Genomic DNA, 23,539 nt, shown 5'->3' with positions numbered 1-23,539 from the left:
TGTGAGGGGTGTCCTGTTAGCATTTCACTCCTCTGTTGCTGGATGTGTGATTGTTACATCACATGTCTGTGTTTACTTTCTAGGCTTGGAAAGTGTGAGAAAGCCACTCCCGACATACGGAGGGGGGGTTGCGGGCTCATGCCCCATCCACATCCTCGCAGGGCTGGCAGCAGCCCCGCGGGACTTGGGGAATCCCGGGAGTCATTAGCATTCTTCATTCACCGCGCCAGCCAATCGGCTGGCGGCGGGGGCAGCCTTAGTAAGGGGCATTTAAAGTCGGGGCAGCCCATGCTCGCCCCTTTCTTTTCTTTCTGCGGCTGTGGTTTCCCCACCCGCCCTCTAGGTTTTCATTTGGACTTTGCTATGGGCTTCGGCTGGTCGCCGCAAGGGGCCTGGTAGGAGTTTTTCCATTTGGCTAATTGGCTGTATTTTGGAAACCACTTGGTTTTTTCGCCTACCTCGTAGCAAAACGTCACAACACCTTTGGTTTTGGCGGTTAGGCATTGGCAGGGGATTATTATGCAAATGAGTTGGGGGGGAGGAACGCCATCACCTCCCCCAAATGTTGAAGGGTAGTTCGATAAAGGACTCAGGGGGGCGTCGCCTCGTCCGAAACCTATGGAGGCTAGGTCCTAAAGCACGCTCCCAAGCGGTAACCCCTCGGGGAGCACCTAGGGATGTGCATCTTGGGGGCTCCCCCCTGTTGGTGCTTAACCCTTCCCGGTTTTATACCGGTTAGACTGATAGGGCCAATGCCTATAGCCAATACCGCTCTTACATGTAATCAATAAAGTTGTGGCCATTTTTCGCCCATCAACATTTCTGGTGTCCTATGTCTTTATTTATTCCATCTGTGGGAGGGGGCGGGAATCGCCACACAACAGAAGCCAGTCTTATCTCTTCCGGTCTACTGTACTTTTGTACTGTTTCCCCCCCCCCCCCTTTATCTCTCTCTCTTGGAGAAGAACTGAGAGGTTGCCATGATTGCTTTGTCGTGTATATATTGCTTAATAAATACTTAGAATGCACACACTCACACTTCATGATGGTTTCTTCTATACTACTACAGTGGTACCTCGGGTTACATATTAGCTAAAGTGGTGCTTCAGGTTAAGAACAGTTTCAGGTTAAGTACAGACCTCCGGAACGAATTAAGTACTTAACCTGAGGTACCTCTGTACTACTACTAATAATAATTTATTATTTATACCCCGCCCATCTGGCTGGGTTTCCCCAGTTACTCTGGGCGGCTTCCAACAAAACACTAAAATACAATAACCTATTAAACATTAAAAGCTTCCCTAAACAGGGCTACCTTCAGATATCTTCTAAAAGTTTGGTAGTTTTTTTTTTCTCTTTGACATCTGGTGGGAGGGCATTCCACAGGGCAGTTGCCACTACCGAGAAGGCCCTCTGCCCGGTTCCCTGTAACTTGGCTTCTCGCAGTGAGGAAACCGCCAGAAGGCCCTCAGTGCTAGACCTCAGTGTTCGGGCAGAACGATGGAGATGGAGACACTCCTTCAGGTATACTGGACCGAGGCCACTTAGGGCTTTAAAGGTCAGCACCAACACTCACTCAGCACCAATACTCTGCTGAGTGAGCATGCACATAGTTTTCTGATATGTGTCGCTGGTGCGTGCCGGGACTGAAGATTTATGGACGTCCCAGGCTGCGCTTCATCAAGAAGATGCCTGGAGAGGTCTGTCTCATTCTGGGGGCTGTGTATGCCCCCCCCCCAGGTGTGTTCCAACATGTCCTTCTCAACCATGCACACATTTGGGGAGCTTTCACCCACCCATCTTCACTGGCAACTTCCGCTCACTATAGATGAATGAAGCCATCTTCAGATATCTGAAGGGTTGTCACATGGAAGATGTGCTTTTTTTCAGAGGGTTGGACCCAAACTAACTGATTCAAATTACAAAAAAGGAGATTCTGACTAAACATTAGGAAGAACTTTCTGGTGGTAAGAACTGCTCAAGAGTGGACTACCTCAGTAGGTGGTGAGCTCTCCTACCTTGGAGGTTTCTGAGCAGAGATCTGTCATGGATGCTTTAGTCGAGATTCCAGCATTATAAGGGAGATGGACTAGATGATTCTCTGGATTCCTTCCATTCTACAATTCTAGGATTCTGTCACTCTAAGCACTAAGTTTGGGTCACTTGGCCATATACTTGTTGTTCCACAAGAAATCGCATAAGCAGGTTGCTGGTAAATTTTCTACATAATTATATAAATTACCTTTTAGCAGACAGCATTCAACTTATTGCACTAGAGCACATCTGCAATACCGAGCTACGAGACATCTTCATAGAGAGTTTTGTAGTATTTAACATAGCACTTTATACCAGGATCAAGAGGCACTCTGAAGGGAGGGGGAAGAAAAGCAGCAAGCACCCACCAGAAAATTCCTGTCACAGACTGGTTCAGAAAAGCAAAAGGCCAGTGCAGGCAGGAGAGCATGCAAAGGCTTGTGTTGACCAGTTTCAATCCATCCTCTGATGATTAGGTGGGAGGTGAGGCCGTGAGTTATGGGACCAGAATCCTGTGTCAGCAGCAAGGGCAGTTGTTCAGTACGGAATATACCCGCAATTCCTCCTCTAATTTTTCACACAACCAGCTCTTCCTGGAAGCACAGATGTTTCCTCCCCCTCCCTTGGTTTGAATTAGGACTGTGCTGGGCAAAGGGATTATCTGAAGCATCGTAAGCTGCAAGTTTCCATTTTGCATATGCACATTCAATCGTGTGCAAAGTTATAGTGTGTGCTCACAGCAAAGGAATTGGAGGAAAAGTCTTGATAGCCAGCAGCAAGCACAACCGTTATGTGAGAATCGGCCTGTAATTCAACCCCACCCCACCCCAAAAAAAATAATGCACCACGAAGCAGCTCACTGATCATCTGGAGACATTATTAGAAAAAGAAAGGGATGTCACCCCCACTTGCAAATATGTCATTAGGATGGCATCATGGGTTCCTGCATTTTTCACACAAATGCTACAGTCTGGGGCAGTGTCTGGAGGGCCCTGCTGTAAAGAGTCCCACGGACAGTAGAAAGAAGGACCATTTTAAGGCATCAACAGCCACCCTGTTAAGCAGGAATTCACTCTGGTATCTATCTTCCTTTTTTTGGTTTGAAAGCTTTGGTGAACTACTGTGTTCAAAGCAATCCGCAAATGTGAAGCTTGATAAGAGCAGAGCTGCCTGTAGGCAGTATCCGCTCTACCCCGTGGCCGGAGAGAGGAGTTTTAAAAGACAGCAGAGTTCATAGATGCTTAGGTAGTGGCAGAACAATCCCCCGCCCCACAAAGTCTTTTATCGCACCCGCTAACCTGGGATGGAGTGGGGTCGGGGAGAGAACCAAAGCTCTGGCTTTGGACTGTCTAAGCAGGCAGAATGAAGGGAAACAGGAAAGAGGGCTCAGTGGGAAAAGTGAAGACAACCCCAGAACACTTTTAGAGCCAATGTGTATGAAAGTAAATAGAATTCAAAGGAAGACAGGCACCTCTTGCTACAATTAAACCCACACATCACATCAAGGAAGGTGTGTGTTAGCAAAATCAAGAGAAGGACCAAAAGCCAGGTAAGCAGCTTTTTTCTAGCATCCCTCCATTCTGTGTTGCACTATGCCAAAAACGGGGGGGGGGGGGGAGAGATGTTTCTAAAAACAGTCACGCTGGAAAGCACATTCTGAGACATCTGCAGACAGGAATTTGGTGCAATAACTGGTGGTTAGGCCTTCATGAGAGCAGCAACCACAGCCTTGGCATTAAGGCTACGCAGGTCACAGTAGGTCTGTCCAGTACCCACAAACACGATTGGTTTACTAGTGATGTATGTCATGGAAATTGCAGCGCCAACCTTGTCGTCTATGGTATCAAATTTGGTGAGCACGATTCCATCAATGAGGCGTGGGGTCTGAGCCATGGAGTGATCAGCAAGGGCTTTGTTGAACTTGACCAGCTGATCCACAGCCTCATTTCCCACCAAGGCTTCCCCCACAAACAGGACAAGGTCAGGGGTGTTGACTGCAATGAGCTTAGCCAGAGCTGTCATCAAAGGAGCATTGTCTTGCATACGGCCTGCTGTGTCCACCAAGACCACATCGAAACCTTGGTTACGTGCATATGAAATGGCCTCCATGGCAATGCCGGCCGCATCCTTCCCATATCCCTTCTCATAAAGCTGTACCATTGTGCGGCCGCTGTGGTTTTCTGGAGGGTGAAGAGCATTCAAGCGGCGAGTGTGAGTCCGCAGCTGCTCTACAGCACCAGCACGGAATGTGTCGCAGGCCGCAATGAGGACACTAAAACCGTTTTCGATCAGCCAGAACGAGATCTTGGCCAAGTTAGTTGACTTGCCAACTCCATTGACACCACAGAAAGTGATGACATAAGGTCGACGGTGACGCTGGGCTTCCATCACAGAGCGCAAGACATCCACCCGGCGCTGAGGCTGCAGGATCTGCACCAGGGATTCTTGAAGGGCTTGCTTCACAGTTGAGGTCACCGTGGTAAAGGTGCCCATCACTTTCCCTTCCAGCTTTGTTGCCACTGATTCACAGAGCTGGACAGCAATCTCAGCTGCAACGTTCTTAGCAATCAGGTGATCCTTCATCTTTTCCAACACAGGGTCCATGTCCTCTCTGGATAAGCTTTTGGAGCCCACAAGACCCTTAAGCATCCCAAACATGCCTCCAAGGCCACCCTTCTTTGCACTTGCACCTGAAGAGTTCTGAACCACCTTCTCTTCTTCAGCTTCCTCTTCACTCTCATATTCAAGATCACGGAGACGGCCAGGCTCACGGTTGCGATCCCCAAGGACCATTTCTGGATCATACTCCTCCATGGGACAAGTGTCTGTGTTTCCATTGGTAGTGGAATTACTATAGTCAAGTACTTTGGCATTAGAGTTGCCCAGTTCCCACACTCTGGGCTTCTTCCCCTTGTCCTTCTGAGTGTCTGGCTTTGGAGACTTGTTGGACTTTTCTCCCCCCTTCATGCGCTTCCTAAAGAATTCCTCCCGGTTCTTCTGCAGAATCTCATCCTTGGTCAGTTCTTCCCTGTCTCCAGCGGCAACGGGAGGATCCTGCTTAACAGCTGCGGTTGCTTTGGGGACGGTAGCTGCTTCATTTACTGGAGCTTCCTTTTTGGAACCTTTGTTTTTCTTGTTCTTGGTTTTTTCTTTTGGTTTCTCCCCTCGATTTTCTATCATAGACTTCACGGTTTTTTGGGATTTTGCCGACTGTTCAAACGACTTCATGGCAGTGGGAGCTCGGGCTTTACTGCTCTCCTCTGCATCCCGTAGGAGACGTAAAAAATCCTCCTTAAAATCAAAGGTGCCATTGAGAAGCCCAAGAGCTCCCTTCTGCTGGAACTCATTTCGATATTTGTCTCGGAACTCCTTATGAACATCATCTATCAACTTATCCACATAGGTTAGAGTTAAAATTTTCTGAAACCCAACCACAAAAACGAGTTCAAATTGATTGTCCAGCTTGTATTTAAGCGTAAGGGCTTCATGGTTGAAAGAGTTGCTGCCACCTCGCTCCTGGAGCAGAACCGAGCGGATGAGCGCGTTCACGGGCGCAGTGCAAGCCGCCGCGGGGCCGCGCACGCCTTGGAAGCACCACAGGACGAGGCCTCCCTTGCTAAAGATGGTGAAGAAGTCGAGCATGGCGGAGCCGGGAGGGGGGGAAGAGAGGGGGGAACCGGGGAGGGGGGCCTGAGACGCCGGGAAACCAGCCCGACTTCCTTACCCACGTCAGGCTATTCTCTTCACTTCTCTTCTCTTCATAATAGATTCCTGGAAACCGTAGTTCCATGATGGGGACTAGGAAGTCCCAAGTAACATTCTCAGCACCTTATCAAACTACTGTTCCCAGAATTTTTTGGGTGGCACCACAAGAGTTAAATGGGTATCTAAAGCCAATAGGAGTTTGCAGTGTTGATATAATTGCAGAGTTTTTAACTACACTCATTTAACAGAGAATTCAAGTGATTATGAGCTCTCTATATCTCACCCAAATTGTCTTCTTTCTTTTCTTTTTCTTTTTTGGTCTCATTTTAATTACAATGCTGGGTGAATTAATATATGTGGGGTTGTTGTTGCTTTTTTCAATCACTCGTGATATTTTTGAAGTTTGCCTTCAGCAGGCAGGAGGACTGCAGCAGTATTTTCCCATTCGACCTGCTGGCATAGCGAGAGACTGCAATGGCTAAGAAACATTTATTTCTCTGGGAAGTATAATTTCTACCATCCGTTGACAAATTGGAGGGAATTGCAGAGAAGAGCAGCCAGAACAGGAGGGAGAGGCAGAAGAAGGTGACTTATGAGGAAAGATTAAGCTAGCTAAATGTGTGTAGCTTGGCCAAATAATGATTAAGGAAGGAACAGCATCTTGACATAGACAATCTGAAGGCTGTTGACACCACCGAGGTTGAGGGGAAAATTATTTGGATATTTGAGGCAGGATTGTAACTAGGGAGAAAAGGGGGGGGTTTGAACACTACAAGCCTCTTGACAGTGAGATGTGTTCAGTCACAGCATTTATTCCCAAGAGAATCGACTGAAACCATTTTTTATATATATTTTTGCAGGGACAACTTGAAGCTGGCTTTGACAAACCCTGGCAAGCGCAGAATAGTGATTCCTCTTCTCTTTTCTGGGTGAACTAATAAATCTTCTTCCTCCCTAATTCCTGCCTTTCTGTGATAGGGGAGTATCAATTCATTGGGGAAGACGCTATAATAGCAAGAGGTGGGAGAGACAGGGATAAGATGCTACTACTTTGTCAACAGTCTAAGGATTTCAGCGAGGGACTATAGGTACCTACAGATATGTCAGCATGGAAATGGTTTCACCAGCATGATTTCCTGTCCGCCACGAGGAATGAATTAAGACCACCCACTTGGTGAAACACAGCTCAATAACACATCGTCCCATTTTAAATACGTTTGCTAAATCCCCCAGCAGATTGCAGAGTTGAGCATCTGGGATGAAAACAAAGTTCAAGATGCCACTGCCTTGAAATTGTAAGGAATGGGCATAAATGCTTTGGTCCTGTGGGAATATTTGAAAACCAGAAGAGCTATAGCAGGTACCACACGTGCACTACAACAAAGAACACACTGCAACCAATTATTTTGGCTGCAACAGAATACTTTGTTCAAGCTCAATTTTAGCAAGGAGAGGAAACCCTGTGGGAACCAGGGAAGGCCTCTGTGGGCACATGCGGGCCCACATGTGCCGCACTGCTGATCCCTGGTGTACATTATGTGGCTGAGATACATGCGCCTGCTGTGAACCAACCAACCCTTACTGTGTCTGCCCAGTAAAGATAGTTCTAGGAAGTAGCAGTACTGGGTGCCTTGGCAGTTTCAAGTACAGTGGTACCTGAGGTTACAGATGCTTCAGGTTACAGACTCCACTAACCCAGAAATAGTACCTCGGATTAAGAACTTTACCTCAGGATGAGAACAGAAATCGCGCGGCAGCGGGAGGCCCCATTAGCTAAAGTGGTGCTTCAGGTTAAGAATAGTTTCAGGTTAAGAATGGACCTCTGGAACAAATTAAGTTCTTAACCCAAGGTACCACTGTATCTTATTTTTTTAAAAAAAGTTGGTATCCTGCTTTTCCATTTAAGCATTCAAAGGGCTTTACAAAATCTTTTTTTTTTCTTTTTTACAAAACGGCAAGATTAAATAATAATTTAGGCTGGCTGGTGGTGCAGGGAATAAGATGATGATTCTCAATCTGGATCCCATGAATCCCAGAGACAATATCTTATGCAGTAGCAGATGTTTGCTGAGGGCTGTATGGTGGGTTCAAACAGGAGACCATGTTTCTCTGGCTCCCACATGCAATGCAAAACATCCATCAAGGGTTCCCAAACTTTTCCTCATCATTTCAAAGCAATCTAGCCATTAGTGAAAGTCCTCAAGAAACACCCCATACTTCCTCTCCCACCCTCCCCTTTTAGAAAGTGAGTTTTCAATTTGGGTCACCAGGTTTCTCCATTGGCTGAGCATGATAGACAAAGCATAACCACCCACCAGTCTCAGATGCTAATTTTTCATTTCAGATTTTGTTTTGGCTGGGGAAATCAAGAGACGTGAAAGCATTTGCCCCAACTTTAAGGCAAAATCCTGACAAAATCCCAATTGCATATTCATTCAACACAGGTCAGTGTTTCCAGATTCATAAACAGAGTGCTTTTTATCTGTATAATGTGAATAATGTCTCAGATCTCCCAAGTATTTCATTATGCAATCGTTTTCTTCAACAATGTGCACAAAACAGAGTGTGTAGGACACATTGCAAAGCAGTTCCGAGTCAAAAGGGCGAGGGATGCAAAGTGTATGAAATCCTTCAAAGCAGAAATCTATTTTTTTTTAAAAAAAATGCACTATTTCTCATGTTGAGAATGTCTCTTGGTTCTATAAAAGATGGGAAAGTACTTGGTAATGGCCTCTCTATAGCATTTGGGACGATGTTTTCTAGATATTTCAATATCTAGATGCAGATCAGTGAGCTGTCAGTCGGTTGAACCAATGTGACACAGTGGATCACCATACTTATCACAGAATTGTAGAGGCTGAAGGAACCACGAGGATCATGTAGTCCAAACCCCTGCAATGCAGGAATCTTTTGCCCAACATGAGGCTCAAACTCACAACCCTGAGATTAAGAATCTCATGCCTCTACCGACTGAGCTATCAAAATAGCAGTAGCTAGCTTAACAAAACTAGACATCAGAAAAGACTTTCTGACAGTAAGAGCTGTTTGACAGTGGAACGAACTCCCTTGGGAGGTGGTGGGCTCTCCTTCCTTGGAGGTTTTTGAGCAGAGGTTGGGTGGCCATCTGTCATTTATGATTAGTCAAGATTCCGGCATTGCAGAAAGGTGGACTAGATGACCCTCAGGATCCCTTCCAACTATACAGTTCCATGATTTTAACATCTAAGTTCTGTTCCTGATAAATGGATAGAAAGCATCATTCAAGTGCAAAAAGAAAAATAGAACAGCAGGGGAGGAACCTCCAGCCTAAGGGCCTAATTTGACCCTCAATGCCGTTTCATTCAAGCCATGCCAAGCTGCCTTATACCCAAAGTCATATAAGTTGTCAGATGAGGGCAGGTAAAGATGTGACTGGGCCCAAAAGGGGTCTGCATAGAACCATGTGACGGTGATTTGAAGTCCCATCCACCCATTGGTGGTTGGGCCTTCAAAGTGCCCAGCAAAGCTGTGGCGAACAGCTTATACAGTGGTACCTCGCAAGACGAATGCCTCGCAAGACGAAAAACGCGCAAGACGAAAGAGTTTTCTGTTTTTTGAGTCGTTCCGCAAGACGAATTTCCCTATGGGCTTGCTTCGCAAGACGAAACATCTTGCGAGTTCTTGCGAGTTTGTTTCCTTTTTCTTAAAGCCGCTAAGTCACTAAGCCGTTAATAGCCGCTAAGCCGCTAAGCCGCTAAGCCGTTAATAGCCGCTAAGCTGCTAATAGCCGTGCTTCGCAAGACGAAAAAACCGCAAGACGAAGAGACTTGCGGAACGGATTAATTTCGTCTTGCGAGGCACTACTGCAGTCGGTGTTTGCCTCAAGCCCTGAGTGATGCTTTGAAGCCCTGATGGTCAGCCTTCTAAGAGCCATGCACATACTACTTGCACAGGCATAGTTTAATTTCAAACCGCACAGGCAAAAAATCATAGCGATGCCATGACACTGAGCAATTGGTCCACAAGGATGGCTTGGGCAAAGGAATGTCCTACCTCTCTAACTTTTTAAAATTCATTCAGATTGTCATTATTTATTTACTCATTAAGTTACATTTATGGATCGCTCTTCATTTAGAAACGCAACGCAAGAGAGGTTTGCATTACAAATGAAAGCATAACATGCAATTTTACCAATGCAATTTTAAAAGAACATATGCAGGGTGCATTACATGATCACAATACAGCAGCAAATGGCTCAGTATCTAGCATTATAAGGACCCAAAAGCCGGATGGAATAAATCCATATTAACCTTAGGAAACATGGGAAGCTGCCTTATACTGAGTGGAATCGTCTCCCTCGGGAGGTTGTGGGCTCTCATTCCTTGGAGGTTTTTAAACAGAGGTTGGATGGCCATCTGTCATGGTTGGTTTAGCTGATACACCTATATTGCAGGGGGTTGGACTAGATGACTCTTCCAACTCTACGATTCTGTGATTGTATGAGTCAGACTGTTAGTCCATCTTCTTCAGTATTGTCTACACTGACTGGCAGCATATATCCAGGGTTTCAGTCCTGGAGATTGAACCTGGAACTTTCTACATGCAAGCTGGATGATCCACCACTGAGCTATGGCCTTAGTTTAAGATTGAATTCATTGGAGAGCCTGTGCAACTCAAGCTGGTTTTCCTTGCATAATTTAAACCTTCTGGAAGAACTGAATTCTAAATTGCGCAGGAAGCCTTTGCCAGAAGAGCAGAAACAGGTCACTCCTGGGTTTTTTTCACAGTTTCTAATTCAATGATAACATCGAAGAGGGAAGTGAGAAATAGATGTCTGTTGGATTCCACCCCGGAACATTTTAAACCGTTTACCTCTAACAATCGCTATTTAGAGGTCATAATGGAACCCATCATAAAAAGCAAAGTGTATCCAAAGAATGGCATAAACACCAAGAACAAAGCCGACAGAAAGCGGAAATAAAGGCTATTACTTGTTTATTGGAAAATCCACTGCTGATTGCAAGTGTAAGGCAATCTTGCCACTGTACAAATAACCCCACTTTTCCTGACTTTCATTAACAAGAGGAAGTATGACCAGAATTAAATTGAGCCACATATACTATACTTGGGTGAAATTGTTCTTATCAGATCCGTGAGAATCCCTCTGCTGTTTTAGACGGAAGACGGATGGAGAGTTGAAATTGGTATGATAGAGACAATGGGTTGGATCCAGTGTTAGTCCTACTCAGAGTAAACCCATTGGGGGAGGAGCTAGCAGCTGTTCTATTTAGCTGATTGCAGCGCCTGGGAGCTCATGACAAGGACTTTTAAACAGGGGGGTTTGCTAGGGCGTTTTGAGGGGGGATGTGCTGTCTCATGGTGTGTGTAGGACCAAGAGACATGGTAAAGGTAAAGGCAAAGGGACCCCTGATCATTAGGTCCAGTCGTGGCCGACTCTGGGGTTGTGGCGCTCATCTTGCTTTATTGACTGAGGGAGCCGGCGTACAGCTTCTGGATCATGTGGCCAGCATGACTAAGCCGCTTCTGGCGAACCAGAGCAGTGCACGGAAACGCCATTTACCTCCCGCTGGAGCGGTACCTATTTATCTACTTGCACTTTGACATGCTTTCGAACTGCTAGGTTGGCAGGAGCAGGGACCGAGCAACAGGAGCTCACCCTGTCGCGGGGATTCGAACCGCCGACCTTCTGATCGGCAAGTCCTAGGCTCTGTGGTTTAACCCACAGTGCCACCCGCGTCCCAAGAGACATGGATGGTGAGGTAATAGCCGCAGAGACCTGCAACATCTGTGCCATGTTTGTCTTCCTGCCTGAGAATGTGAAAAACTACACCCGCAGCAAGGGCAAGCTGGTTGCCTACTAAAAGAGAAGGTACAGCAACTTGAGGCCCACCAATCTACACTTTGAGCTACTGGGCGAGAGAAGGGCTTTCTCAGCAAAGCAGAGTGGTCTGTCCTGGAACAGCAATGCAAGTGGGGGGGAGACCAGCCATTGCAGGAGATAAACCCCTGGAGGAACATGGTACACACAGAAGCAGGACTGTCAAAAAAAGGTTATTTATGTATGCCACTACCGCGGCCCGTGTTTTGTTAGCCCCAAAATGGAAAACGAGCAAGGTCCCAACTAAAGAAGAGTAGCAACTTAAGCTGACAGAATATGCACAGCTTGCAGACTTAACCTATAGAATAAGAGAACAAGAAGAACATGTATTTAGAGAAGATTGGAAAACGTTCATTGAATACATGGGAAGAAATTGTATACACTTGAAAATGTTGACAGCATTAAGATAAATTCAACAGTGTAAATAAGTTTTTATGGATGTAATAATGGAATACTGAATGGTTCGGTTTTTGTAAAATATGCAAGGATTTATGATATGCAAAACGAACCATGTAAAGAGAAGAAGGGAAGTCATTGATATTTTATGGATGTTTAAATGAGTATTTTAAATGGTAAAACAGAAAATTTAATAAAAATTATATATATATAGATGGACTGTCAGGAGGTGTCATGTTGTATCACTGAAATGGCAACATCGATTCCATGCCCTCACATTGGACACCGATTCTGGGTCAGAGGAACTAGGACAGCAGTTGCAGACCTCAGAATACACCAAGGTGGCTGTGGGAAGCTGTTCCTGAGACTGGAAGGGGGGTGGAGCTTGAACAGACAGGTGACTCAGACTCACCATTCTTCAGATCTTAACCTCCTGAGACAATTTTTCACGTAAAAACCAGCAGGAAGAAACCACAAGTGACTAAAGTTTCATGTCCACTTTGGCACTCATTTTGTCTTTTGTTCCATAAGTGTTGGAAAGCACTTCATATTCTTTAAATCTTCTTGATAGCTAAGTTGGTTAGAGCATGGTTCTTTTCATGCCAAGGTTGCAGGTTCAATCCCCATAAGGGATAGCTGCATATTCCTGTATTGCCGGGGATTGGACTAGATGATCCACAGGGTCCCTTCCAACTCTACAATTCTATGATTCTATAAATCTGAAGGCACATCAGGTCCACTGCTTTGCTGAACCTAAGCAGGTCCAAGTCTGGTTCACACCTGGATGGGTGACTACCTGAAAATAATATCTATGCTATCATGGGTTCCATTGATGGAAGAAAGGTGAGGTTTAAATTCAATACACTTCACCAGGGCTGGCTTACCCATAGGCGCTATGGCTGGGGGGCACCTGGGCACAGAGCTCTCAGGGGTGCCAGTCTGAGAGTCCGGGGCTGAGATTTGAAGTCCAGGGATTTAAGAACCAGGCCAGCCAACAGCTGCTGCCAAGCGGAGCCCGTCGTAGCCCCACAGGCTTTTCTGCTGTGGGCACTGTTATGTACTGAGTTGAATAGGATCCAAACTGCAGCAGTCTGATTGGTCCTAGAACAATAGGATCCAAAAGGCAGCAGTCTGATTGGTCCTAGAACAATAGGATTCAGAATGCAGCAGTCTGATTGGTCCTAGAACAATGCAGCAGTATGATTGGTTGGCAGCAACCACCCAATCATGCCGCAGATTGAAGTGAATCCACAACCTGATTGGCTTACAGTAGAATTCCGGAATTAGCCAATCATGTGCAGCCCATTGTGTAAATAATGTATATAAAGCAGATACTTTGAGGGGACTTTCATTCATTCCTCCTCACTACTATGAGCTGAATAAAGAGCATGAAATCACTTTGTGACTCTGAGTATATTTCAGGCACTGAGGCAGCGGGCCGGCTCCTCCCTCCTGCTGCCCGGGATTGGCAGGCAATCGAGAGGCACGCCCAGGGCAAGCACGCTGCTCACATCATGAGTCGTGCAGCTTCCCTCCCAAGCCTCTGTAGGGATTGCTCTACTCCCTCCACCCACAGTGGCATGGGAGAGAATTGCGGCCCCCCAAAAAAAAAAAGCTCAACAACTCTGAGCTGCCCCCCTAAAAAAATGGGGGGCGCTGGTCAGTTTTTTGCACCCCAGCAATGCCGCATATGCTAAAGATGGCCCTGGACTTCACACAACATGTTCAACCTGATCCAAAAGACAGGGCTGGCCTACGTGAGGCAGAGTAAGGCAGCTGCCTCAGGCGGCAGAGTTGTGGTGAGTGGACAGAGCTGTGGGTGCTATGTAGCCTGCCCTATACCCCCTATGCTAGCCTGCTGCCCTCAAGTGCAGAGAAATACACTGTTCCTTCATCAGTACTGAAGTAAGATTCAACTACCAGAGCAATTGGCCTGTGTGTGTGCTTTGGGGAAGGGCGCCATCTTGTTGTTCACCTCAGGCCACAAAATATATTGAACAGGCCCTGCCAAAAAGGCATCCCAGATGAACACTATTCGAACTTCAGCCTGCTATTGCTGAGTATATCATGAAATGAACTTCGGCACAGATTAAAGTTGAAAACTTTTTTGAAGCTTCCCCTTAAAAATAACATCCAGGTGACTGAGATGTATCTGCCAGATTGCCATGTATTTTTCAGCCCTCGTCTCTGCTGTTTGCCTGCTATTTTGGATATTTCAGAATTTTGCAAGTGTGCCAAACTGCATAAATTTCAAGTATGCCTTTGAGCCATTTAGATACTTTTCTCATTACTGGAGACAAGTTAAATTCACTGTCAGAGGGAGAACTACATGGGTGCAGTCATCTCATTTACCCAGAATATTAGTTTCTTTACGTCGCCATTTATAGGCAATAATGCAGCTGTGCTAGATATTTGCCGATTGTTAACTGTGGGGTTTTTTTAAAAAAAAAATTAATGCATGTGCTGAGGGCTCTGAGGATTTAACTGCCCAAAATCCCATGAAATGTAGGCAAAACGATTAAAAAGAGCACAGCTATCATTGAGTAATGCAATCCAGCTAAATTTGTTTTATTTTCCTTAATTTATAAGAGTTCTAACCCTCCATTCTAGGCAAAATGCCCGTCAGAAAACGGCTATCATCTTATCAACAACAAAACAGTTTGGGCCATAAGTACCTGAAAAGAGCCCTGGTGCATCAGGCAAAAATCTAGTCTAGCTTTCACTGTGGCCAACCAGATTCCTGTTAGAAACCCATAGACGAACATTGCATCACACGTGTCAAAATACTGGTGCATTTTTGTGAGGAATTATTTCTGTGTGGGGTAGTGGAAATCACAAACTGATGTGGATAGGGGGTGAAATTGTTAAGTTGTGGGTGAACATATCAGACGACACAGTGATTCTTCAAAACAGCTCTTGTTTATTCACAGGCCAGAACAGAACAGAACTGAAGGGTTCAGCCAGCCTGCTTATATAGAGCTGCACTACAACGTTACAGTAGCAACTTTCTGTAACTAGCCAATCAGTGAACGTCACTTTCAATCCCCTATTTGCATATGTGGACCTGAGTGAAAACTATCTATCCCCCTGCTGGCCCAAACCAAAATTGCCAGATTTGTTGTGTGTCTTCTACTGGGAATACAGCCATGACTCAGATCCTAAAGCGAGTCCTGAGCTCAGATGTCTGTTGTCACACAGCCCTAAAAAGCCTGATTCGACATAGATATTCCTCTTTTTTTATAGACCAAACCTATTATTTAAATTTTTCGAGCTGAGCTTCCATACGCAGAGGCATCAAGTCCCCATTTCACTACTGGACCCCTTTCCACTGCTGCTTCTGAAATGTTGCTTAGCATCAGGAAGTAAAAGGTCAGGAAGAAAAATATACTGGGACGCAACCAATTTATTGTCATGCCTCTCCATACCAAACGCAACGGAGAAGCCACAGAAGGTCATCTTGTGACTGCAGTGTTTTGTTATGAGCTGCATCTCAGAGATAGCTTATGGATGCCATGTAGGAGTTACTATTGTGACCTTGCGTTCCAAGGTAACAGCAGCCAAATATCTGTTGTCTAGGATTCATTGCTTCCCTCCTTGAAGCATTGCAGTCCCCACACACCTTTTGCTGAGAGGGTGGGTGACGCTGAAAAATGAAATTTGGAGAAGATAGGTGATTAATCCTCTAGTTTGAAATTGTCCACTCTCCAGGGAAATGCAAACTAAGGATGTGAAGGTCAGTGGGTGTGCAGGGGGACGGAGGGCGGAGAATTCCAAGGAATTTCACTAATTCTTTTGTTTTTCCAGTGAAAGAACTCTCAAATTCAAGATATCACTTCTTTAATACAGCAATCCCATGCATATTTATTCCAGAGTAAGGTGTACTGTGTCCAGTAGATCATTTTGGTTTCTCATTTTTATAACTTCTAATTTCATTTTCCACATTTCCATATCCATTTGCAATGTTTTAGAAAAGGCCCTCATGAAAATCCATCTGCATTTTAGAGCAAATTTCTGCCAATATACAAACTTTATGAACTTTCCCTTAATACACAAATGCGCAGAAAGCAATTTATGCTAATATGATGCATTTTTAAATATTATTTTCACAAACATACAGTGTAATAAACATTTTCCCTTGGTATATGCATTTTGTACGCATTACTTGTCTGGAGAACTGCATCGCAAAATTCTGAGAAGTGCGAATTTTGAAGCATGCCTACATTTTGGCTCACATATTGTTTGGAAAGTGTGATTTAGGTATGTTTAAATGTGAACAGAATTGATTTTTTTCCTCCATCCCTACTCCCAGGTAAGTGTGCATAGGACTGCAGCCTACATAATATCTTTCAGCGGCAAATCTAATGCAAACTTTTGCAGTGAAACAGTGTTAGTATCAAGTTTCAAGATGGCTAGCATGAAAACCTCTGGAGCTACTCAGCTGAAATCTGATAGGTTCAATCCCCTCTGTGCACAGGCTAACATGTCACTAAATTACATGCCCCTATATGAACCAACCAGAAAGTTATGGCTGTTTTGGTTTTGCAGTACAGTGGTACCTCAGGTTAAGTACTTAATTCGTTCCAGAGGTCCATTCTTAACCTGAAACTGTTCTTAACCTGAAGCACCATTTTAGCTAATGGGGCCTCCTCCTCCTGCTGCTGCTGCTGCTGCTGCTGCTGCTGCTGCGCCACCGGAGCCCAATTTCTGTTCTTATCCTGAAGCAAAGTTATTAACCTGATGCACTATTTCTGGGTTAGCAGAGTGTGTAACCTGAAGCGTATGTAACCTGAAGCGTATGTAACCCGAGGTACCACTGTACAGCTCTATGGGACTTCTGGAGATTTGTGGATTTCTGAGTTATGATCCGGATTCGGATCTAGAGTGAGTTAAAAGAAGTCTACATTAGTCCTTACCAAATTGGGCCTGATCCAAATTTACAAAACAGCAACACAGATCAGATCTCTTGATTTTCAAGACCTTTTTGATTAAATATTAAGAGTTTATCTGGTAGAATAAAGAGCGGGCACATCCTCTAGCTGACTCCTCTGCCATTAAAAGCCATCTCAGAATACTGGTTCATAACAGCAATTACATATATATATGCTCTTGCTTAGGAAATGGCCAATTAGACCATTAATTGTCTGAAACAAATCAATGGGCCTTGCCTGAAGTTACTTGCAATGGTTTTGTGTGGCTGCATAAGATCATTGTCAGAGAAGAAAGAGCCTTCTATTTGAAACTGTCTCTCCAGTAAAGCTCAGGGACCCACCTAAAGACCTGGGAGATCAGGGTTCAACTCCTCACTATGCCAGTGTGGTGTAGTGGTTAAGAGCGGTAGACTCGTAATCTGGTGAACTGGATTCACATCTCCGCTCCTCCACATGCAGCTGCTGGGTGATCTTGGGCTAGCCACACTTCTTTGAAGTCTCTCAGCCTCACTCACCTCACAGCATATTTGTTGTGGGGGAGGAAGGGAAAGGAGAATGTTAGCCATTTTGAGACTCCTTCGGGTAGTGATAAAGCGGGATATCATATCCAAACTACTCTTCTTCTTCTTCTTCTTCTTCTTCTTCTTCTTCTTCTTCACTCAGCCATGCGCCTTACCTCGTGCCAGTCACTATCTCTTAGCCCAACCTACCGCACATGGATGTTTGTGAGGAGAAAATGGAGAGAATAATTATGTACACCTCCTTAAGCCTTGGAAGGAAAGCCGGATACAAATGTAAAATAATAGCAATAATGATAACAATCAAGCAAGAAATTGGCCAGGAATCTGGGACAACTGTTACCCAGACAGAGGCAGCACTGCATCCCTTCAACGCCTTGTCAAGGGACCCTCAAGTCTGCAAATTCTAAAATGGACTTGGGATCCGATCTGGCTCATGATCCACCTGGATCCAATCAGGTGAGTCTACTTTGGACTCTTGAGTTCTGTGGATTCCTCCCCCATCCCTAAGAGTTTCCCATCTAGGCAGCTGAAGAATGGAGGTAGTGTTTCGTTCACCATGCAACTCCACACATATCCGGTCAGAAACAAGGCCTACAGAGTTCTCTTGCGTCGTAAATTTCCAGGTACAATGAATTTCAGGTGAATAGACTTGGAAGGAGTAGCTAACCACTGTCCAGAATTCCCCGGTCCATTGTTTATCTCTGTTTACCTTATCTCTCCTTTAACAGCTAATTTCCCCTAAAGATTAAGAGGAGAAGAAACAGAGAAAATAATCAGCCCCTGAAGGAAGCATAAGATAAGGAGTGATAAATAATGGGTGTGTGGAGGAAAGTGGCCACAGACTTTTGTCATTGTCCCCCACCCCCCACTTAACATGACTAGAATTCTCCACAGTTTACTCTGCCAATCTCTTGAGAAAGCTTCAGAAGGCTCAACAATTAGAGCACGAATTGTCCTGTAAACTAAGAGCAAGCTCATTCTTCAAGTGTGGATTCTTATGTAGCTCAAGGAGCACTCCCCCATACACAAGAGGGCAGTATCAGCAGGCTCAGGGGAACCCCACGTTTTGCAAAAGTAGTTAAACGCTTTAGGAAATAAGTTAAGGAGGGAAAACTTCCCCAAAACAGGGCTAAGTGTACTCTGTTCTTGCGCTCTAAACCGGATTTCTAGTTTTACCTGAAGTGCATTGGGCGTTTGTGTATGTGTAAATAAATACGTACATATTCTGGATGGCTGTCTCTTAAAGCACCACTATCTTGGCTATTGGGGCAGCCCATCTTTCTGATTTACGACCTCGACGGCAGACCCTACACTAAAGAGCATGATTTTGTAAGCATTAACCAGCCTGCTTTTGGCCCTGCCTTTTGCTAATCCTCCATTGGTTTCTGTCTGATTTTGGAGAAGGCACAGCTGTTGCTTAGCGATTTTCTTTTATTGTACCCCAAAGCCTGTTTGTGATCAGCAGTGCACTCGCTCCGTGCTCAGATCAGCAAGCCGCTTTATTATCAGGAAGTGCCTTTGTGCCGCAGAAGGCACACTCGGCGGCAGGAGTTTTGTAATGAATCCAGCTTTTTAATTGACGGCTGGGAGATTTCTGTTCCTTAGTTTTCAGGGTTTGTTTGCTGCGTCCCGACACCCGCCCTGAGATTCAAAGCTCGTGAAGGGTGTTGGTTTGATGACTTTGTCTGGAGACAGACATCTTCTCTGGAAACACAAAGCAGAGAACGTCAGCTGCAGTACCCATAGGCTAACCTCCTTGGCTTGAGGGCATCAAAGAGATGCCTGGTCCTCAAGGCCACATGATACTGTTTGCTGAGGACAAGATGATTAGAACTGCAGAGCCATGGCATGGACTGGATGCAGAGGAGTGGGGGAGGGCACCAGTTGGGGAACCCCCAAAGGAACCCCCAAGGGAAGAAGACTCAGAGCTAGGGGGATGGCGGTAGGACGATGATGAGTGATTAGAAGGAGAACAGGGAGCAGACTGGAAGGAGGAGATGTTGGAAGCTGAAGAGGCACAGGGTTTAGTGAGCAGGAAGAGGCTGGGGCAGAGAACAGTCCAGAATCAGAGGCAGAAGTAGAGGCTGGAAAGGAGGGGGGACAAGAGGTAGATACCAGGCAGGTTGCTGGAGAATCTAGAGGGCCTTCCCCTCCTGCTGTGACCAGCTCCCCTCCACCCTGGTCTCCTGGGACCAGAAGAGGTATGAAGAGGGCAGAGCAAAAACAGACAAGGTGAAGAAGTCTCAGGTTGCTTGGGCAGCAGATGGAGCCTTAGAGAGCAGTGGGGTGGCAGGGACCTCAGAATAGCCACACTGGGGCAAGACCAACTGGGAAGAGTTCCTGTGATCACTAGGCCTGAGCTGTTCTGTTTCTCTCAATAAAGTGTTAAATTCACTGACACCTTGTGAGTTATTACTGACTTGCTCCTGCCTTGACAATATGTTTTGATGCTGCCAAATCAAGCCACCATGGGCTGTCTTGGGCCCAAGCAACAGTAAAATTAAGACATTAACATTTATTTATTTAAAAAGAAAAGCCAAGCCACAAACCTGCAAAAGAGCCCCAAAGCCAGGACAACAGTGAACTCAACACCCCTGAAGGCTGCTTCAGGTGATTTTTTCAAGTTGTGCCAGTCTGTCCTCCAAGGCCCCTCTCACTCCTTGTCCCCCCTTTTTCAGTCTCATTCCTCCCAATGTGGTTGTTGCACACCTGTGAGCTGAGCAGCAGGGGAGTTTGCAGGGGAGCGACTCTGAGCAGGAGGGGAGAGGGGAGGTGGCTATTGTACATCTGACTGCAAAGCCCCCGTCACAGAAGTCAAGATCTCACTTGCCCTTTACTTACAGAAGCCAAGTGAGTTGGAGGAAGAAACAGACCTCATCTCCCATGGGCAGCTTAGTGGTTTAACAGGCAATCCCTCTTCCCAGGGAACTCTGGGAATAGGAGTCTCCTAACAGTTATTGGCACCCTTAAACTACAGCTCCCAGAGTTCCCTGGGGGATTCAATGACTGTTTAAAGTTATATCATAGTACTTTGAATGTATGTGAGTGTGCCTGAATGAAATGGTCAGATTGACATACAGTGGTACCTCGGGTTAAGTACTTAATTCATTCTGGTGGTCCGTTCTTAACCTGAAACTGTTCTTAACCTGAAACACCACTTTAGCTAATGGGGCCTCCTGCTGCTGCTGCTGCGCCGCCTGAGCACGATTTCTGTTCTTATCCTGAAGCAAAGTTCTTAACCTGAAGCACTATTTCTGGGTTAATGGAGTCTGTAGCCTGAAGCATATGTAACCTGAAGCGTATGTAACCTGAGGTACCACTGTATGAGGATTTTTAAAGAACTGTTTCACGTTGCCATGTTATGAGCCTTAAAAAGGAGAGGAACTCAGAACAAAATTTCATCGAACAATATTCATCGAACTGTTACCTTCGGGTAACAGTTTCTTCCTTCAGCTCTAGTCTAGGGATTTGAAATGTGGTGTAGTGGTTAAAGTGTTGGACTGGGACCTGGGAGTAAAGGTAAAAGGACCCCTGACCATTAGGTCATCTCGCTTTATTGGCCGAGGGAGCCAGCGTACAGCTTCCGGGTCATGTGGCCAGCATGACTAAGCCGCTTCTGGTGAAACGGAGCAGCGCATGGAAACGCTGTTTACCTTCCCGCCGGAGCGGTACCTATTTATCTACTTGCACTTTGACATGCTTTCGAACTGCTAGGTTGGCAGGAGCAGGGACCGAGCAATGGGAGCTCACCCTGTCACAGGGATTCGAACCGCCAACCTTCTAATCGACAAGCCCTAGGCTCTGTGGTTTAACCCACAGCACTAGTCTGCATCCCCTTGGGACCTGGGAGACCAAAGTTCAAATCCCTGCTCAGCCTTGAAACTCACAGGGGGATCTTAGGCCAATCACAGTCTCCCAGCCTCGCCTACCTCACAGGGTTGTTGTGGTAATAAAATAGAAAAGAAGAAAATCACGTACACATCCTTAGAGGAAATGTAGGATATAAATGTAAATGAAAAATAAAACCAACATCTTGAGCTGAAGGTTAAAACAAACACCTTGAACTGAATTTTGAGGGCAATTTTGTGATGAGACAGGTAAATAAGCTCTAGAACAGAATGAGCAAATCTTTCCCTGCATCTCAAGGAAGAGTTATTCTTCCCATTAAGGAATGTATTATTTTTTTTAATAAAAAAAAACTTTATTCCTTTTCTTTGTTTCTTATCATCTTGGGAATGATGAATTCATCTGCCCTAAAGACAGATATTATTAGTTGACAAAGGAATTCCCCCATGCTGTGGGAAGTCATTTTTATGCATTAAGGCAGAAAATTTCATTACAGCTTCAATTCCACTTTCTGTTTTACCTTTACATATCAAAATTATGAGCTTGGGGTTTCACTTGGTTCTGATTTTCATAGCTTATTGACTCAGAGTTAATAAACGTGGACAAGTACAGGCTGGATTTGATTTTTTAAAATTTGATTTTCTTTTAAAAAAATAAAAGCTTCAAAAGGTTGAGGGGGGTCAGAAGACTTTTACAAATGATTAAAACCGTAGGTTATAAATAGCCTGTGTCACGGAATGGGCGGAGCCTAGGACTTTGACCCTAATATCCGAGTCAAGTAGCCTCATGGGCAGGCAGTTGCAATCTCTGTCAGCATACCTCACAAGGTGGTTGTGGTGGTAAAATGGAAGAGTCCCACAATGGCTTTGGGGCAGAGGTGACTTTCTCTAATTCCCCCATATCCTTGAAGCCCCCATTGTAATATCCAACACTGTTCCAGAGAGTTGGGGAACACCCAGTGGGGGAAGGGATGTTTTGTTAGAATTCCTTTTCCATGACTACAGTCATAGGATTGTTGTCTTTCACATGACAGTGTATGTTTTGACTCCACAGAGTGGGAAGTGACGGAGACAGGATGTTTGTGTTACTGTGTTCCGTGAAGTGGGACTATTGTTCTTTGTTTTTTTCTCTTTGCTGTCTGATGCTGGAAAAAGAGGGAGCCATGTTGCAGTGCTCCGGGTGTGTTTATATGTAAATAAAGTAGTTTAGCCAAAATGCTGAGTTGCTGAGGTCTGTTATGCAACTGCACAAACTCTGCGGATCCCTAAGTGTGCCGGTGTCTGTAGGCATCGGTCGCTGTGATGTTCGGGCAGGTTGTAAGCTTGAAGCTCCCGAACGATTGACCAGGAAGGAGAGAACATGCCAGTCGGCCATGTGTCTCTGCCAGGGTCCTACTTGAGTGTAGGCTGAACTCCTGACACGTTGCAGGTGGCAGAGAGAGGAAGAATGAGCAAATGCCACTTACCAGCCTCCATTGGATTAAAAAGCCTTCTGTGGATGGAAAGAGCCATTCTGTCTGTGGAAGACCAAGCCAGGATATAACCCATAGTGAATGAATTGGGATACAATCCCAATTCGGCCAATTTCAAAGTTATTAATACATTGTCTCAACTGCTGTTGACACCACTGAGCAGGGCATCTTCCTTGGCCATCTCTGTGGGTGGTTCCAGTCTTACCTCATGACTTGTACCAAAGAATAACATTGGAGGACTACATACTTCTCCTGGTATGCCCTGCGGAGGACCTTAATGTCCACAAATGATAACACTTTGGAGGTCCCAGGTCGCAAGGTGGTTAGATTGGTCTCAACTAGGGCCAGGACGTTTTCAGTACTGGCCCCGACTTGGTGGAACGCTCTGTCACAAGAGACTAGGGCCCTGCGGGACTTGACATCTTTCTGCAGGACCTGCAAGAGAAAGCTGTTCCACCTGGCCTTTTGGTTTGGACTCAGTCTGACCCTTATGTTTCCCTCCCCTTATGGTTTTGATCTATGGGCTACTTTTAAAATGAGGCTGCATTTTTAATCACATTTTAACCTGTATTTTAAATTGTTGTGTTTTTTTTCGTATTATGTTTTTACTGTAATTTTACTGGTGTTAGCCGCCCTGAGCCCAGCTCTGGGCGGGGAGGGTGGGGTATAAATAAAGAAAAATATTATTACTGTTATTGTCATTGTTATTTCTGCATCTTGACAGCTTAGCTGTGTGGTGCCACAAGGCACGAGTCAGCCC

General features: G+C 45.4%; 1 protein-coding gene and 1 long non-coding RNA gene across 2 annotated transcripts in view; both read right to left on the bottom strand.

The window, feature by feature from the left end:
- Positions 1 to 23,539, bottom strand: part of LOC307215216 — a 425,975-nt gene that overhangs the window by 271,360 nt on the left and 131,076 nt on the right. The gene's annotated exons all lie outside the window — the stretch shown is intronic.
- Positions 2,229 to 5,768, bottom strand: LOC307215438 (signal recognition particle receptor subunit alpha-like). Its single transcript, XM_079974663.1, has one exon. It carries the CDS (start codon positions 5,674 to 5,676, stop codon positions 3,733 to 3,735), a length of 1,944 nt encoding a protein of 647 aa, XP_079830789.1. The 5' UTR covers positions 5,677 to 5,768; the 3' UTR covers positions 2,229 to 3,732.

This window comes from Podarcis cretensis (assembly GCF_951804945.1).
Source record: "Podarcis cretensis genome assembly, chromosome: 4".
Taxonomy (NCBI): Eukaryota; Metazoa; Chordata; class Lepidosauria; order Squamata; family Lacertidae; genus Podarcis; species Podarcis cretensis.
The sequence above is the reverse complement of the archived record's forward strand: the minus strand, read 5'-3'. Positions and strand labels throughout refer to the sequence as shown.

Coding starts and splice junctions, on each gene's coding strand:
- LOC307215438 (XM_079974663.1), bottom strand. CDS start 5,676: ATGCTCGACTTCTTCACCATCTTTAGCAAGGGAGGCCTCGTCCTGTGG.